Raw genomic sequence first — 16,841 nt, 5'->3', positions numbered from 1 at the left:
ACATTGAGCTGTAATTTCAATCTAACAGCTGCCAATTTGTGGAGACCCCATGTGTGTCAGGTACAAACTCTGCTTCATAGGGCTTTGAACAACTGATGTTGGGGAAGTAGATCTTTAGCTCTTTCTCCAGAGGTAACTCTAGGTGGACGGAACCTCCAACCTTTAGGTTAGTAACCAACCATGTTAATCATTTGTGTCAACCAAGAACTCCCAATTTTAAGCTACACTTAATCATTCCATGAAAACAGAAAATTTCAGTGGAACATTCTTCTATATCCAATTTTTTTTTTCTTTTTTCTTTATTCTGTAATTTCCTTTCCTTAAGCAGATCTACGACTTGTTAATATACCCCTCCTACTAAGGAGCTCTGGTAGCGTAGTGGTTACGAATTGGGATGCAAACCTTAAGGTCAGCAGTTCGAAACTACCAGCTGTTCTGCAGGAGAAAGATGAGGCGTTCTGCTCCTGTAAAGATTTACAACTTCGGGAACCCTGTATAGGGTTGCTATGAGTCGGTTCTGACTCCACAGCACATAACCAACCAACCACTACAACAACTAAATCTTTGGAACCCTAGTGGTACAGTGGTTAAACAACCAGATGCCAACTACAGGGTTGGCAGTTCAAACCCACCAGGTGCTCTGCAAGAGAAAGCTGTGGAAGCCTGCTTCTGTAAAGCTTTACAGCCTTGAAAACTCCATGGAGGCAGTTCTACACTGTAGTATAGGGTCACTGTGCATCAGAATAGACTTCACAGCAATGGGTTTGATTTGGTTTGGTTTGTACCACACCTTTGCAATTATAGTTACCTTTGGCCAAATGCGCAGACTGTTCTCACATACACTTTAAATAAAGTCACTGACGTTTGGCTTTACAAAGAGAGGTATGCTCAATATCTGTTTCAAGTGGCAGTCTTGATATTTAGCATGCTTTTTCCATACCAGAGTCAAGCCACATGCTGCTTGAAACCCAGTCCCGCTAGTGCTGTTGCTCTTTTCCATGTTTGGCTCCATTTACAGAGCTATTTTCAAAGCAGGTTTCAACTCGCTTGGGAAAACTCAGATAGTGTATAGCTAACCTGACAAACTCATATGCAAGGACTGATTCCCACACTGTGCGAAAACTGTTATTCTCAAGTCATTTCACTGGGGCCTTCAGTAAGGCCCACACAGAAATCACTTACAATATCTCCCTTCTCTACCGTGATATAGAAATAAACCACACTTTCTACTGAAATTTTACTTTGTCTTTACTTTTTCTTCTTTTGGATTGGTTGGGTGATGTTTTTTCCCAAAAGGCCTTGAGAAATTAGAGTGGTGTCGTGCTAACAGGGTAAAGCTGAGGAAGTTAGATACAAGGAAAAAGAGTGGAGGGGCTGTTTATAATAGCCAAACCAATGTTGGTGCTTTGTTGTTGTTAAGTGTCATTGAGTCAGTTCCAACCCACAGCGACCCTGAATAAGTTTTCTGAGGAATGATTTGTGGGTTTGAACCACTGACCTTGTAGTTAGCATTCCAGTGCTTATCCTACACCACCACACCAGTTATCCAAAACTGATATGTGCTTAGTATGTACCAGTAGTTCTTCCAATCACTTTACATAGTGTTAATGTTGTTGTTATTAAGTGTTGTTGAGTCAGTTTCAACCTATAGCAACCCTGTATAGGATTTCCAACGAGTGGCTGATGAACTTGAATTGCTGACCCTGTGATTCAAACTGACTTTGCAGTCCCGCGCATAAACCCACAGAGCCACATCAGGACTTTATAGTAGAATCCTTAAAACACTCTGATGCCATAGATATTGTGATAATGGTTACCCAGTACAAGATCCAGGATTTAAACCCAGGCTGTCTGATGTCACAGCCAGTAAATTTGTTGTTGTTGTTGCTATGTGCCGTGGAGTCGGTTCCGGCTCATAGAGACCCTGTACTGGGTTTACGAGGCTGTAAATTTTTATGGGAGCAGAAAGCCTCATCTTTCTCCCTCAAAACAGCTGGTAGTTTCGAACTGCTGACCATGAGATTAGAAGCCCGATTCGTAACCACTACGTTACCAGAGCTCCTTTTAGTCCCTGTAATGTGTTGTCTCTCATCAAAGCAAGCCTTGACATCAGCACACTCCTCTTTTCACTGAAATAGTAATCTCTAATTCAAGAAATACATGCTCACATCTGCCTTCCCAAAACAGGGCAGCGTCTCATGAACCAATGGTTGTCTCTAAAGCTCTTGAAAGCTGCCCAGTGTTGCATATGTTTAGAAAAGGCTTTGTTTACTGGAGGAGCCTGCATAGTTTGAGGCATACATCACTCATGGTGAAAAAGCATTACATATGCCCTTACTTGCTTTGCTCTGTGAACCAATGAGCAGAAAACAATTCACGGGACTCAGTGTCTGGGATTGCCCTTCGCTGGAAGTGAGCCAGGATTCTTGATGCCCCACTGAATCAAAACCCAATGTACTGCAAAGCATGCCAGGCATTCATTTTACTAGTGAACTGAAAACCTGGTGAGTTGAAACGTAAAAATCTACTTCACAAAAGACATAAGATAGTGAATATTCAACCAAATGTCCCAGGAGGATCTAAGCAAACATACTGAAGAACTTATTTTATGTCCATTGAATCGCACCTGGATAGAGATTTGTCTCACTTTTCTGGCCCTCTTCACTGGCAGTTCAGTATCTTTTCTTTCTCTTAAAAGCTGAGTTATGAAAGTGACACATTTAGATTTTTTCCTTTATATGTCCTATCTCCTTCATGGAGAGAATAGAGTTAGTTTTTTTGTTTTGTTTTGTTTTCTACTACACCCACTTCTCACTTATTTGCATGGTTAGGTTCCAAAGACCACGTGAAATCAGCCTTATGTGAGAGCTGGGGCCCACGACTGTCTTTAGTGCTGTGGTATCCCCCAATCACTCACCAACTGTCAGGTGCTCCTGACCGCTCTCAGAGCATGTGTGGTGCTGCAGGACCCCCTTTATCATCACACCTTCTCCACCACTGCAGAACCCACAGGGCGATGGGAGGTGGGGGTGGTTGGGTGTTGCTTGCTACCTGTCACCTCCCAGCACCAGCCCCGGGTTGTGGGAGAGAATGCTGCTCATCCTCCATCTGCCTGGGGCCCACAGCCCTGAACAACCTTCTTCATTGCTTCCCCCACAAGATCTCCCTGGTTCTCACCTGGTCTCCTTCTGCCTGCCTAAAACTTCACGCCATTCTGCTGTCACCCCATCTCCCTGGGGTTGGACTGAGATATTTCAGAAAAATGGGATAAAGTATCCCAAGGTCAGTTGGCTGCCGTTGCTCATGAGCTCAGTCGTCACCACCAGGGCCTCACAGATATTGTTTGGGGTAGCCAAAGAGGTGATGCTTGACCGTTTTTTCAGAGTTGTCATCAATGTGAGATTTCAGACAACGAGCTAGTCCATAAATGAGGAGAGGTGTATGCAGTTCTCACCTTATTAACAACCAAATTGGCAGCCATGGAGTCATTTCCTACTCATGGCAACCCTGTATGTGCCAGAGTAGAACTGTGTCCCCCATAGGTATTCAGTGGCCGATTTTTCAAAAATAGATAACCAGACCTTCCTCCCAAGATGCCTCTGAGGACTTGAACCACCAATCTTTCTGTTAGCTGTGAGCATAGCACACAGTTGCACTCACCTAGAAACTTCTTTCACCTTATTAAACGTTAACTATGGACTATTATTTAATTTCTTTTTGGCTTATTCATTTATTCCATTGACCAAACTGATGAGCGATTCTATACATGGGTAGCCTGCATTATTCCTGGCTTTCAGTCTTCTTAGATCTTTCTAACTTAAATTTTGGACTCCTGGTGTAGCGCTGTAAGATAAACACTGTACCAAAGGTCAGTTTGAACTGCAAATCAGTGGCTCAAAGCCACCACCAGTCACTCCTCAGACACCCCATAAAGCGTCGCTATGAGTTGGAACCGACTTGATGGCATTTAACAGCAACCACCTAAATTTTAGTTTCTCATTTTTCCTTAGAGGCAATCTTATTGATACATCCATCCAAACTTAACTTCTGGAGCTTTTTCAAATACACATCAAGGAATTCCATCAATTTCTTAGGATATGAGAATCTTTTATTAGACTTACTTACTAACGACAGTAGTATTGATTAGGGATTCTTAATGTAGGGACCAGATATAGTATTACTTATGGATAGAATGGATAGATTCAGATCTTGCATGAGGAAAAAGGATATTTTTATTTTCATTAAATTCTCATTGAAATTTTGCATTTCCTTTAGTGACAAATGTAAACAAAATACACATATATACACTGCCTCTCTCTCGCACACACACATTGGGACTAATTGTCCTTGTGACTCTGTCATCAACAGAAACCAAAATTTTCCATCTCATGTAGCAGTTGTTACAGATAGCACAACATATCACTTACACTCATCCTATTCCAGTTATGGTCGTTTTCAAAATCACTGTCAGATCAAACGTGACCGCTATCTTTCTGTCCACAAATGTTCATGTGATGAACTATTGGGCAATTCTGGGCCTTATAGTCAGTTGTACAACCACCAAACAGTAAAGTCTTTAGTTCTCACAAGGCTGGCTTAAGTACTGACATTGCTTCTCAGTCTGGTTGGTGACTAGGATATGAATCAAAGGCCACCACACAATATAGTGTTCTTATACTCCCCATGAACACAGGTATCTTAGAAATGTTTATTTCATACGTTCTCCCCTATGCTTTAAATAGATTATCATGTTGTGCAACTCTTTCATGTTACATTGTTGTTGTTGTGAAGTGCTATCGAATCGATTCTGACCCATAGTGACCCTGTATAAGGTTTCCCAGGGGCAGCTGGTGAGCTTGAACCACCGACCTTGCAGTTCAAATGGCTTTGCAGTCTGGCGCATTTACCCATAGTGCCACACCAATAGTCTGTTGTTATTAGGTGCTGTCAAGTTGGTTCCGATTATAGCAATCCTATGTACAACAGAACGAAACACCATTTGGTTCTGTATCCTTTTCACAGTCATTGCGATGTCTGAGCCCATTGTTGCATAAATTGTGACAAACTATCTCATCAAGGACCTTCCTCTTTTTCATTGACCCTTTAATTCACTAAGCATGATGTTCTTCTCCAGGGACTTAGCCCTCCTGATGCCACGTCTGAAGTATGAGAGCTGAACATCCCTCATCCTCACATCTAGGAAGCATTCCAGCTGTACTTATTCCAATGCAGATTTGTTTGTTCTTCTGTAAGTCCATGGAATATTCAATATTCTTCCAACAACACCATAATTCAAAGGCATTGATTTTCCTTGTGTCTTCCTTACTTAGTGTTTGCTTTCACATGCATCAGCAATTAGAAATACATTGTCTTGAATCAGGCACATTTTTGCTTTTAAACACTTTAAGAAAGTCTTTTGCAGCAGATTTTAACAATGCAATATGTCTTTTGATTTCTTGATTGCTGCTTTCATCAACATTGATTATGGAGCCAAGCAAAATGAAACCCTTGATAGCTCCAATCTTTTCTTCATTTATCATGATGTTGCTCTCTAGTTGTGAGGACTTTGTTTATGTTGAAGTGTAATCCATACTGAAGGATACTGATCTTCATCAATATTTCAAGTCTTCTTCTCTTCAGACAAACAGGATATGAATCAGGGTTGTGTTGTCTGCATATTGCAGATTGTTAATGAGTCTTTATCCATTCCTAATGCTTCACATAGTTTAGTTTCTTGAATCATTTGCTCAGTATACACACTGATCAAGTACAGTGAAAAGATACAACTCTGCCATGCACTTTTTCTGATTTTAAACCATGCAGTATTCCCTTGTTCTGTTCGAATGACTGCTTCTCAATCAATCTATGAACAGGTTCCTCAGGAGCATAATAAAGTGTTTAGGAATTCTTAGTCTTCACACTGTTATATAAGATTTGTTTGGGGCCATATAGTGGAATGCCTTTGCATACTCTATGAAACATAGATAAACATCTTTCTGGGTATTCTCTGCTTTCAGTCAAGATCCATCAGGCATAAGTAATAGTATCCCTAATTCCATGTCTTCTTCTGAATTTGGCTTGCGTTTCTGGCAGTTCCCTTTCGGTGTACTTCTGAGCTGCTTTTGAAATAACTTCAGCAAAATTTTACTTATGTTAATGATATTGCTTGATATTTTCCACATTCTGTTGGATTACCTTTCTTTCAAATGGACACAAATATGGATCTCTCCCAGTCAGGTCACCAGGTCATTGTTTTCCATGTTTCTTAACATAGACAAGTGAGCACTTCCAGCATTGCATCAGTTTGCTGAAACATCTCAATTGGTATTCCATAATTTTTCAGAGCCTTGTTTTTCTCCTATATTTCTAGTGAAGCTTGGACATCTTCATTCAATACCATTGTTTCTTGATCATATCCTGGAATGGTTGAATATTGACCAATTCCACTATCTCCTTCCACAGATATAGTCAATTTGATCCCTGTGTTTTCCATCTGGCAAGATCAACATATACAATAACCATTCACGTTGTTGGAAAAGGCATTTTCAATGAACATGTTGTTGGTGTTGCCAAATTCTATCATGTATTCTCCAGTATCCTTTCTATCACCAAGACCATATTTTCCATAAACTAATTCTTCTTTGGAGCACTAGTGGTGCTGTAGGATAAGCCATGATCTGTTAACCACAAGGATAGCAGTTCAAACGCACCAGCCACTCTGTGGGAGAAAGATGAAGCTTTCTGCTCCCCAAGTGATTTACAGTCTCGGAAACACTATGCAGGGTCACTCTGAGTTGGAACCGACTCAATGGCACCTAAAAACAACAACAAAAATCTTTCTTTGCTTCTAAATTTTGCACTTCATGACTAGTAATTATCAGTGTAGTTTGTTTCATGTTTGATCAATTTTGTATTGCACAAATTGCTTAAAATATTAAATTTCTTTATGTTTGGCTTTAGCGGTTGGTGCATAAATTTGAATACTAATGATATTAACTGGTATCACATATAAATCAAACTAAATCCAGTACAGCAAGTCAATTCTGACTCATAGCAACTCTGTATAGGGTTTCCAAGGCTGCAAATCTGTGGAGTGGCTTCTGGATTTGAACTGCTAACCTTGTAGTTTGCAGCCAGTGCTTATCCTACAGTGCCACCAGGAGTCCTCTCTTATAGGTATATGCATATTAACCTATAACTGATAACACTGTACATCAGGATAGATATTTAAATATTCCTTTAGCCAATGAATGTGACATTGTCCTTCAATTTGTCATTTCCAGCATAGGAGACTATGTGATCGTCTGATTGAAAATAACTAATACCAGTAGAGTTCAACTCACTAATATCTAGTATATCTATCTTCAAGCCTTTCATTTTACTTTTGACAACTTCTCTTTTTTAAAAAAAAGATTTATGTTACACATTCCATGTTCCAATTATTTGATGATGTTTGCAGCTACTTCTTGTCATTTTGAGTTTTGCCACTTCAGCAAAAGCAGGTCCAGAAAACTTTGCTCCATCCATGTCATTAAGGCCAACTTTCCTTGAGGAGGCAGCTCTTCCCCAGTCATATTTTGAGTGCCTTCACACCTGAGGGGCTTATCGTGTGGCACTATGTCAGACACTTTTCCACTCCTATTCATAAGATTTTCACTGGCCAATTTTTTCATAAGTAGATGTAGCCAGGCCCTTCTTCCTACTTTGTATTAGTCTGGAAGCTCCTCTGAAATCTTTCCATTGTTTGTGACCCTGTTGTTATGTGAACTATCACTTGTAAGTGCTGAAACAAACATCACTTGCTTGTCAGTTACTTGTAGTTGCATGGTGTGATGAGGTTGGAAGGTAGGCCACTGGTACTTCAGACTAGGAAGCAGGACCTATTGATCTACTTCTAAGAAAAACTGGCCAGCGAAAACCATATGGCTAACAGCAGGTATTGTATTCTTATATCACAATATCACTTTTAATTAACTTGATAGCTAAATTTCACTATCAGTCTTTTATTTTATAATTTTATGTATTTGATACATTTTGAAGCTTTAGTCTGAGACATGCTCCAGAATGCCAACACAACTGGCACACAAAGGGCTAAGGGGCAACTGGTCATCAGGAATGAAATCTACCCAGAGGCCAAGATGACCATGGATCAAAGATGATTAGAGGGGGGCATTAGAGAATGAGCTGTGCTTAGACAGGCAAGGCCACATAGCAGGTGACATACAGGGATCCTAGAGAAGGACTGCCTCCTTGTTGGCAGCTACCCATTGTATCATTAAAGGGTTAATTCACTGACAATTCCGTGCCAACATCTACCCTAAGGAACGAAGACTGCACTTGTAGGATTGAGAATGGTGGTCATAGAGAGGATAGGAGGAAAAAGAACCCAAGGGAATTGTGGATGGAGACTAAAATACTCACTTCTGTCTTTCCCTACAACCTGAAGACCTTACCTTTGTGGCAGTTTTGTATTTTGTTTATATCAAACTGTGGTACCTTAAAAATAACTGACAGAATCCTGCTTAATATATAAATGACTTTAGGAAAATGAAAAGTTTTTTTGTACACGAAATGATTTAGGGTAGAAGAAGTAAAAGAAAACAAAAACTAAACCCATTGCCAGAGAGTCAATTCTTACTCATAGAGACCATAAAACTTCTTTCTAATCTGTAATCTTTACAGAAGCAGATTGATACATCTTTGTTCTGCAGAGATGTATTTAAAATACAGAGATGTATTTAACCACTGTGCCTCCAGTGCTGGTAAATTATGGTGTAGGTGTGTGTCTCAGATCATTTTTGAGAAACTTAATGAAAGTCATCAAGGTAATGATCATCAAGGAAATGACATTTCAAGTACTATTAACAGAATTACTTTCCTCCAGGGGCTTCCAAACCCGTTTTACCTATCAGCTCATTAACTTTGCAACATAAATTGGAGAGGAAGGTTTGGACTTTCTACCCTCCTTTCTTGCAAGCAAACACTCTTCTGTAGTTTTTCATACTGTGGTGATGGCATGTATATTGCTGTGATTCTGGAAGCTATGCCACCAGTAATTTAAATGCCAGCAGGGTCACCTATTGTGGACATGTTTCAGCGGAGTTTCCAGACAAAGACAGACTATAAAGAAGGAGAGGTGGACCACTTCTGAAGGGTTGGCCACTGGAAATGTTATGAATAGCAGTGGAACATGGTCAGATACAGTGCGAAGCCATGAGTCCCTCCAGTATGAAGGCACTCAAAATATTACTGGGGAAGAGCCTGCCTCCTCAAAGGAGAGTTTATCTTAATGACATGAATGGAACAAAGCTTTCAGGACCTTCATTTGCTGGTGTAGCAAAATTCAAAAAGAAACAACTGCAAGCATCCATTAACAATTGGAACATGGAATGTACAAACTATGAACCTAAGAAAATTGTTGTGCTTTTGTTGTTAGGTGCTATGAGTCAGTTCTGACTCACAGCGACCCTATGCACAACAGAATGAAACACTGCCTGGTCCGGCGCCATCCTCACAATTATTGTTATGCTGGAAAATTGCAAATTGTCAAAAATGAAATGGGATGCATATAGATTAATATTGTAAGTATTAGTGAGCTAAAATGGACAGGTATCAGCCATTTTGAATTGAACAATTATATGGTTTACTATGCCAAGAATAACAAATTGAAGAGGAATAGTGCTGCATTCATCATAAAAAACAAACAAACAACATTTCAAGATATCTTGAAGTACAATGTTGTCTATGATAGGATAATATCCACATGGCTACAATATAACTATATTAAATTTATACACTAACAACTATAGCCAGAGATAGTAAAATTGAAGCATTTTGCCAGTTTCTTCGATCTGATATTGATCAAACATGCAAACAAGATTCATTGATAATTAATTACTGGTGGTTGGAATGAGAAACAAAGAGGAAGGATTGGTAGTAAGAAAACATGGCCTTGTTGATAGAAATTTGCAAAACCAATTAATTATTCATAGCAAGTATATTTGCAACAACAGAAATGGCAACTATACACTTGGACCTTGCCAGGTGGAATACACAAGAATCAAACTGACTGCATCTGTGAGTTTGAAATGTTTTAACAAACTGATGCAGCACTGAAGGAACTCAATTTTCTATGCCAACAAATATGGAAGACAGTGCCACCTGCTCAGCTGACTAGAAGAAACTCATTATTTGTGTTCATTCCAAAGAAAGCTGGCCCAATGGAATAGGGAAATCATCAAATGATATCGTCAATATTATATGCATGTAAAATTTTACTGAAGATATTTTAAAAATGGTTGCAACATCGACAGAATTGCCAGAAATTCAAGCTGGATTCAAAAGATGTGGAACGAGGCACATCATTGTGGATATAAGATGGATCTTGACTTAAGAAAGCAGAGAGTAACAGAAAGATGTATACTTGTGATTTATTGATTCTGCAAAGATATTTGACTGTGTGGATCAGAACAAACTATGGATATATTTGCGCTTATAAGAAATTAGTAGATGATCGAGAGGCAGTTGTTTAAATAGAACAAGGGGATACAAATGGTTTAAAATCAGGAAAGCTGTACACCAGGGTTGTATCCTTTTATCATACTTATTCAATCTGTATACTGAGCAAATAATATGAGAAACTGGATTATATGAAGAAGAACATGGCATTAGGGTTGAAGCAAGATTTATTAACAATCTGTGATATGCAGATGACACAGCCTTGCTTGTTGGAAGCAAAACAGACTTGAAGATCAAAGGCTACAGCCTTCAGTATGAATTGCACCTCAACATAAAGAAAACAAAAATTCTCACAAGTGGACCGATAAATAACATCATGATAAATAGAGAAAATATTTAAATTTCCAACGACTTGATTTTGCTTGGATCCATAATCAATGCTCATGAAGTAGTAGTCAAGAAATCAAATGATGTATTACATCAGGCAAATCTGTTGCAAAAGAGCTCTTTAAAGTGTTAAAGAGTAAAGATGTCAGTTTCAGGACTAATGTGCACCTGATCCAAACCATGGTATTTTCAATAAAATTTCAAGGACTTCATTCTTCTTGGATCAACTATCAACACTCATGGAAGCAGCAGTCAAGAAATCAAATGACACATTGCATTAGGCAAATGTGTTGCACAAGACCTTTTTAGAGTGTTGAAAAGCAAAGATATCAACTTGAGGACTAAGGTGCATCTGACCCAACCCATGGTATTTTCAATAACCTCATATGCATGTGAAAGCTGGACAGTAAATAAGGAAGACTGTAGAAGAATTGATGCTTTTGAGTTATAGTGTTGGAGGAGAATATTGAAATTGCCATGGGCTGCCCATAGAACCAACAGATCTGTGTTGGAAGAAGTGTACCCAGAGTGCTCCTTGGAGGCCAAGATGGCCAAATTTCGTCTGTCATACACTTTGGACATATTGTCAGGGAGGGACCACTCACTGGAGAAAGATATCATGTTTGGTAAGGTGGAGGGTCAGAGAAAAGAGGAAGACCCTCAGAGAGATTGATTGGCCAAGTGGCAGCGTCAATGGGCTCAAGCGTGGCAACAATCATGAGGTTGGCCCAGGATCGGCAGTGTTTCGGTCTGCTATGCATAAGGCACTATGAGTTGGCTCCGACTCGATGACACCTAACAACAACAACATATGCATGTGAAACTTGGACAAATGAATAAGGAAGGCCAAAGAAAAATCAATGAATTCGAGTCATGGTGTGGTGAAGAATATGGACATTACCTTGGACTGTCAGAAGAAAAAACAAATCTGTCTTAGAAGTACAGCCAGAATGCTCTTAAGAAGCAAGTTTGATGAGACTTCCTCTTTCGTAATTTGAACATGTCATCAGGAGGGATAAATCCTTGGAGAAAGATGTTATGCTTGATAAAGTGGAGGGTCATCAAGAAAGAGAATGACCACCCCCTCCCCAAAGAGATGTATCGACACAGTGGCAGCAACTATGAGCTCACACATAACAATTACGACGCTGGCACAGAATTGGGCAGTGTTTCCTTCTGTTGTACATAGGGTTGAGATGAGTCACAACTGATTCAAATGCACCTGGCAACAACATTGTTTTCAGCAAAGGTATGATATTTAGTAAATTGGTGTTTAGTCATGCGGATTTTATGGCACTCAACAACAACAACTGTTGTTGTTATATGCTGTAGCATAATGGATTACAAGTTGGGGCTGTTAACTGCAAAGTCGGCAGTTCAAATCTACCACTGCTCCGGGAGAGAAAGATGAGACTTTCTGTTCCTGTAAAGATTGAGACTTTGAAACCCTATTCAGGGTCTCTCTGAGTTGGAACCAACTCGACAGCAAACACCACCAATGATAGCTGTGAAATCTTGATATGGTGCTTTAGGGTTAGCATTGGACTACTACCCACAAGGTCCGTGGTTCAATCCAAACCCACCAGCCACTCCTCAGAAACCCTATACAGGGTCGCTATGAGTTGGATCCAACTCTAGGGCACTTAATGACAACAACAACAATTATATTTGTGAATTTTATACTCCCATATCTTATTTTTTAAACTTCCCCTGGCCAAGTGCAAATGATTTCTAGAGAATACACTTAAAATCAAATTTATTATATCTCTTTAATGTACCACATTTCATTCTAAAACAATAATTGTTGTTGTTGTGATGTGCCGTGGAGTCGGTTCCGACTCATAGCGACCCTACACAGGGTTTCCGAGGCTGTAAATCTTTACGGGAGCAGACCGCCTCATCTTTCTCCCGCGGAACCGCTGGTAGTTTTGAACTGCTGACCTTGTGGCTCATAGCCCGATTCGTAACCACAATGCTACCAGAGCTCCTTAAAACAATGATTAACTGGCTAGAATTTAAACCTTTTGCTCTTTCTTCCCTGCCTTATGGTTAGACCTGAACTTGTTTATTCCCATCTCCTGGGAAATACTGTTTGGTTTTAGCAGAGTAAAAGATTAGCATGGCCATTTGGAACAAACTTACAGCCTGAGAAAGTATGTAATGAGCATGTTATCTTCATAATCTACCCTATCACAATGACACACCTTAAATTTTCCCTCTTCAAATCGTGTCAAGACAATAATGTGAAAGTCAAATGACCTTGTTTTTTGTTTTTTGTTTTTTAAGAACACACAGCACTGAAATCTTGATTGACACGTTGAGACCACTTTCAGTATTTTAAACAATTCAGCATTTCATTCAGTATACGAAAGACAATTGAGTTAAGCAAAAAGGTTAAGAACACAATCTTTGACCCATATGTTAGACAGCATAGGTACACAGGTTTTCAGAGTCAACACGAAGAAGCAATAAACACTACTGGGCAACCTTTCCTGGATTTGGAGAGGTTTTAATTATGAGGTGCTATTTTATAAGGATATTCTCTAATATGCTTCCTATCCTGAACAGAAATCTGTTACTTAGCGTACCTCTTCAAACACAGTCTGCTATTTGGTGGTGTCACATGAGGCTCTGTGACATTTGAATCACAGCACTGTATTTATGTTTCATTATATTTCAAATGCCTGCCTCTGGCATATCTGACACTCTTTTGGAACTCAGAGCAGCTGTAGGCTGCCAGAGGAAATACCAGCAGCCTTTCACTCCACTGACACACAGCCTGGACTCCAGGCCTCTCCTGCAGCCCAAGCCTGGCCACCTCACTCCAGGCAAACCCCACTGCTGACCCTTAACAGAATGAAAGTGCTCACTCAGTGCCTTTGCTGGCAAGTTGTTCATCACCGCTGATCTCATGACCTCTGTTCAAGGTTAAAAACAACAACAACAACAACAACAACAAAACTCCCCAAAACCTTCACTAGAAAACAATCAGGCCTTAACCAGAGAGATATTAGAAAATGAGAAGGAAAAGAAAAAGAAAAGAAGAATAATAATAAATTTTAAAAAACCCTAAACACTCCAGAAACATTAAATACTGGAGACATGGAGAAGAAAAACAATGTCCTGACAGTGATAAACTTCACTTAGCCGATGAAGTCATTAATTATCCAAGTTAATAACTGTGTGTATTCAATTGTTTTCTTATGAATACCTTTCACTCCTCCCTTTGCCCCTCACCTGCCAGCCTTCTGTCTCTGGTGTTTTTCCAAATCACATCTAGGGCTCTAGCAGTGGAGTCTCGGATGTGATCGCTGAAGGATCTCCGCAGAGGGGCTCTCGGGGGTCGCGCCATCACGTGGTCCTCAGGGTCCCCCATTCACCAGCAGATGACTTCAGCGCAGCCCTGGCGCAGCAACCATGCTACTTGGCCCCTCCTGAAGATGTCCTTCCCTTACTGCAGGTTGTCACTCTGGCAGGCGGCAGGAGTGCTGCGCGAGAGTTCCCGCCCGGCAAACGGTGAGCAAGCGCAGCGCCCTTAGGCTCCAGGCATTGCGGCTCGCATTGCGGCCCTGGGCCCCGCCGGCTGCAGGCTGCCTCCTGGACCTTCGCCAAGTGCGCGCGGCTGGCACATCTGGAAAGGCTTACAAATGAGCCAACGACACACTCGCGGGGCGCTCAAGCTTTATTCGTGGTTATCTAGACGATTCTAGCTTCCTGTGTAATCCAATCACTTGACTTGGTACACGCTTGACTGTTCATCTACTAAATCTACGAAATAACACGTCTTTCTTTAAGGAGCAACCCAAGTAATCTTGAGTCTGAAGGAGAGGCAAGGCAGAAGGCAAAGCTGTGAGGTTGGGAGAGGAGAGAGTTGGCAGGGTGGGTGCTCTTCAACATTCAAGGTTAATTCTCATCAGCATTTGCATTTGACAAACTCCTTTATGTATGTCAGTTAACTCCTGGTTAAGCTGCTTTGTTGTTAAGTGACATGGAGTGGGTTCTGACTCATAGTGAACCTGTAGAGTTTTTCTGAGGAGCAGTTAGTGGGTTTGAACCGCCAACCTTGGGATTAGCAGCCCAGTGTTTATCCTACAGCGCCACACCTTTATTTGTGATTGTGGTTAGGAAGATAGGTTGTAGTAAGCATTCTGCAGATCATCGGAGTTCTCTGTAGGAAACGAATGTCTGAGTTTTAAACAAAACAGTAATTAGTTCTACATATTTTCACTCTAACTTTGCTTCGGTGGTTAAATCAAATGATTTTAGGTTTTGACTCTGAAGAAAGTTCAAATGTCACTTAGGTTCTGTGAATCATTTAGTTCCCAGTAAGTGAACTTCATCATTATTAATGGCACATCAAAACCGCACCCCAAAAGAGTTTAAAAAAAAAAAAAGCCAAGCCCTGCAAAATCAAAATAAAGGCCAACTGTTTCTTTTACAAGACCTGTTCTTGAGTTTCTAACATGCCAAATAACTCTATTTCTATGCCAATAAAATTGGCTGATTTTTTGCCTCTGATGCATTATTAATCTTCTCCTTTCTCACCATCCTCCAAATCTCATTTTATAGCTTTCAAGGTTTGGCACTGAGGTTCAATATTGCTGCAAGATAGTATCTAATGGCCAGTTTTGCAAGATGAGATAATGTTGTAAAAGCACTTTGTAAATTTCAAGGTACCATGCAAACGCTAACCATTATCCTAATTATTTTTATTCATGAAGTCATTTTCAGCCCACACTGATCCCTGGAGTCTCTAAATTTCTACAACATGCATCAACTTTCCCACACAACTTTGATAACTTAATTAGTTAGACAAATGATTATTAAAATAGTGAGATTGTGTTCACAAGTACTAGGACCATTTCGTCTTGAAAAAATCTTTTTATTTTGAACTGAGTGAAGGCTTACAGATGATCAGATTTAACAAATCATATACTTTGCTTCATTACAAGGATTGTAATTTACTCCTTGAGGCTGGCCCAGGAAGGGGCGGTGTTTTGTTCTGTTGTGCATAGGGTCGCTATGAGTCAGTACCGACTTAGTGGCACCTAACAACAACAACCGTCAGTTAACAGTATTTACCTCTACTTACTTTAACTCTTGTATTCTTCCCTGTGCCTCCCATTCCTTCTTCTTTCCTCTCCGCCAACATCCCTCTACACTTGTCTGCTCCACCATCTAATGTTAACATGAGTGGTTCCAAATCAGGCTGCTAACCTCAAGGTCGGCATTTCGAAACTACCAGCAGTTCCGCGGGAGAAAGATGAGGCGGTCTGCTCCCGTAAAGATTTACAGCCTCGGAAACCCTTTGTAGGGTCACTATGAGTTGGAACTGACTCCATGGTATTTAACAACAACAACCCTGGTGTGGCGCTGTGGGTTAATGCATTGGCCTACAAAGTCGGTTTAAACGATAAGGTCGGAGGTTCAAGCTCACCAGCGCTCCTTGGAAATCCTATGGGTTGGCACTGACTTGAACGGCACTTAACAACAACACCCTCTAGTCTTAGAATAACTTTCCTTCACTCCCTTCCCACCCTGCATAATCATTATAGAATGTTTCTTTTATCAAGAACTTTTTACAATAGTTGCTGTTGAGTCGGTTCTGACCCATAGCTACCCTGTATAGGGTTTCCGAGGAGCAGCTGTTGAGTTTGAACTGCTAACCTTGCAGTTCAAACCAACCTTGTAGTCGAGTGCTTATCCTACTGTGCCACACCAGGACTCACTCCTACAATATTTGTACTTTTGTGATTGACTAGTTTCACTCAGCATAATGTCCTCCAGAGTCACCCATGTTGTGAGGTGTTTTACAGATTCATCATTATTCTTCAATGTTGCGAAGTATTTCATTGTGTGTATGTACTGAAGTTATGTACACGGGCATGTAGACTGTCTCCATCTTTTTGCTATTGTGAATAGTACTGCAGTGAACATGTGGTGGTGGTCATTGTGTGCCACCAAGTTATTTCTATTTCAAACCCTGTATAGAGTTT

At 40.4% G+C, this 16,841-nt stretch overlaps 1 protein-coding gene across 2 annotated transcripts in view; it reads right to left on the bottom strand.

Moving 5' to 3' along the window:
- Positions 1–16,841, bottom strand: part of DLC1 (deleted in liver cancer 1) — a 594,809-nt gene that overhangs the window by 253,091 nt on the left and 324,877 nt on the right. Inside the window, exon 1 of one of the 2 annotated variants that reach the window (XM_006834478.1) lies at positions 14,083–14,260. The exons of the other annotated variant lie outside the window; for it this stretch is intronic. Coding sequence (XP_006834541.1) covers positions 14,083–14,221 — 139 coding nt within the window. The 5' untranslated portion in view covers positions 14,222–14,260. Of the gene's footprint in view, positions 1–14,082; positions 14,261–16,841 lie in introns of those variants that run through there. 2 annotated transcript variants of the gene reach the window in all.

The sequence above is a fragment of the Chrysochloris asiatica genome, unplaced genomic scaffold (genome assembly GCF_000296735.1).
Source record: "Chrysochloris asiatica unplaced genomic scaffold, ChrAsi1.0 scaffold00011, whole genome shotgun sequence".
Taxonomy (NCBI): domain Eukaryota; kingdom Metazoa; phylum Chordata; class Mammalia; order Afrosoricida; family Chrysochloridae; genus Chrysochloris; species Chrysochloris asiatica.
The sequence above is the reverse complement of the archived record's forward strand: the minus strand, read 5'-3'. Positions and strand labels throughout refer to the sequence as shown.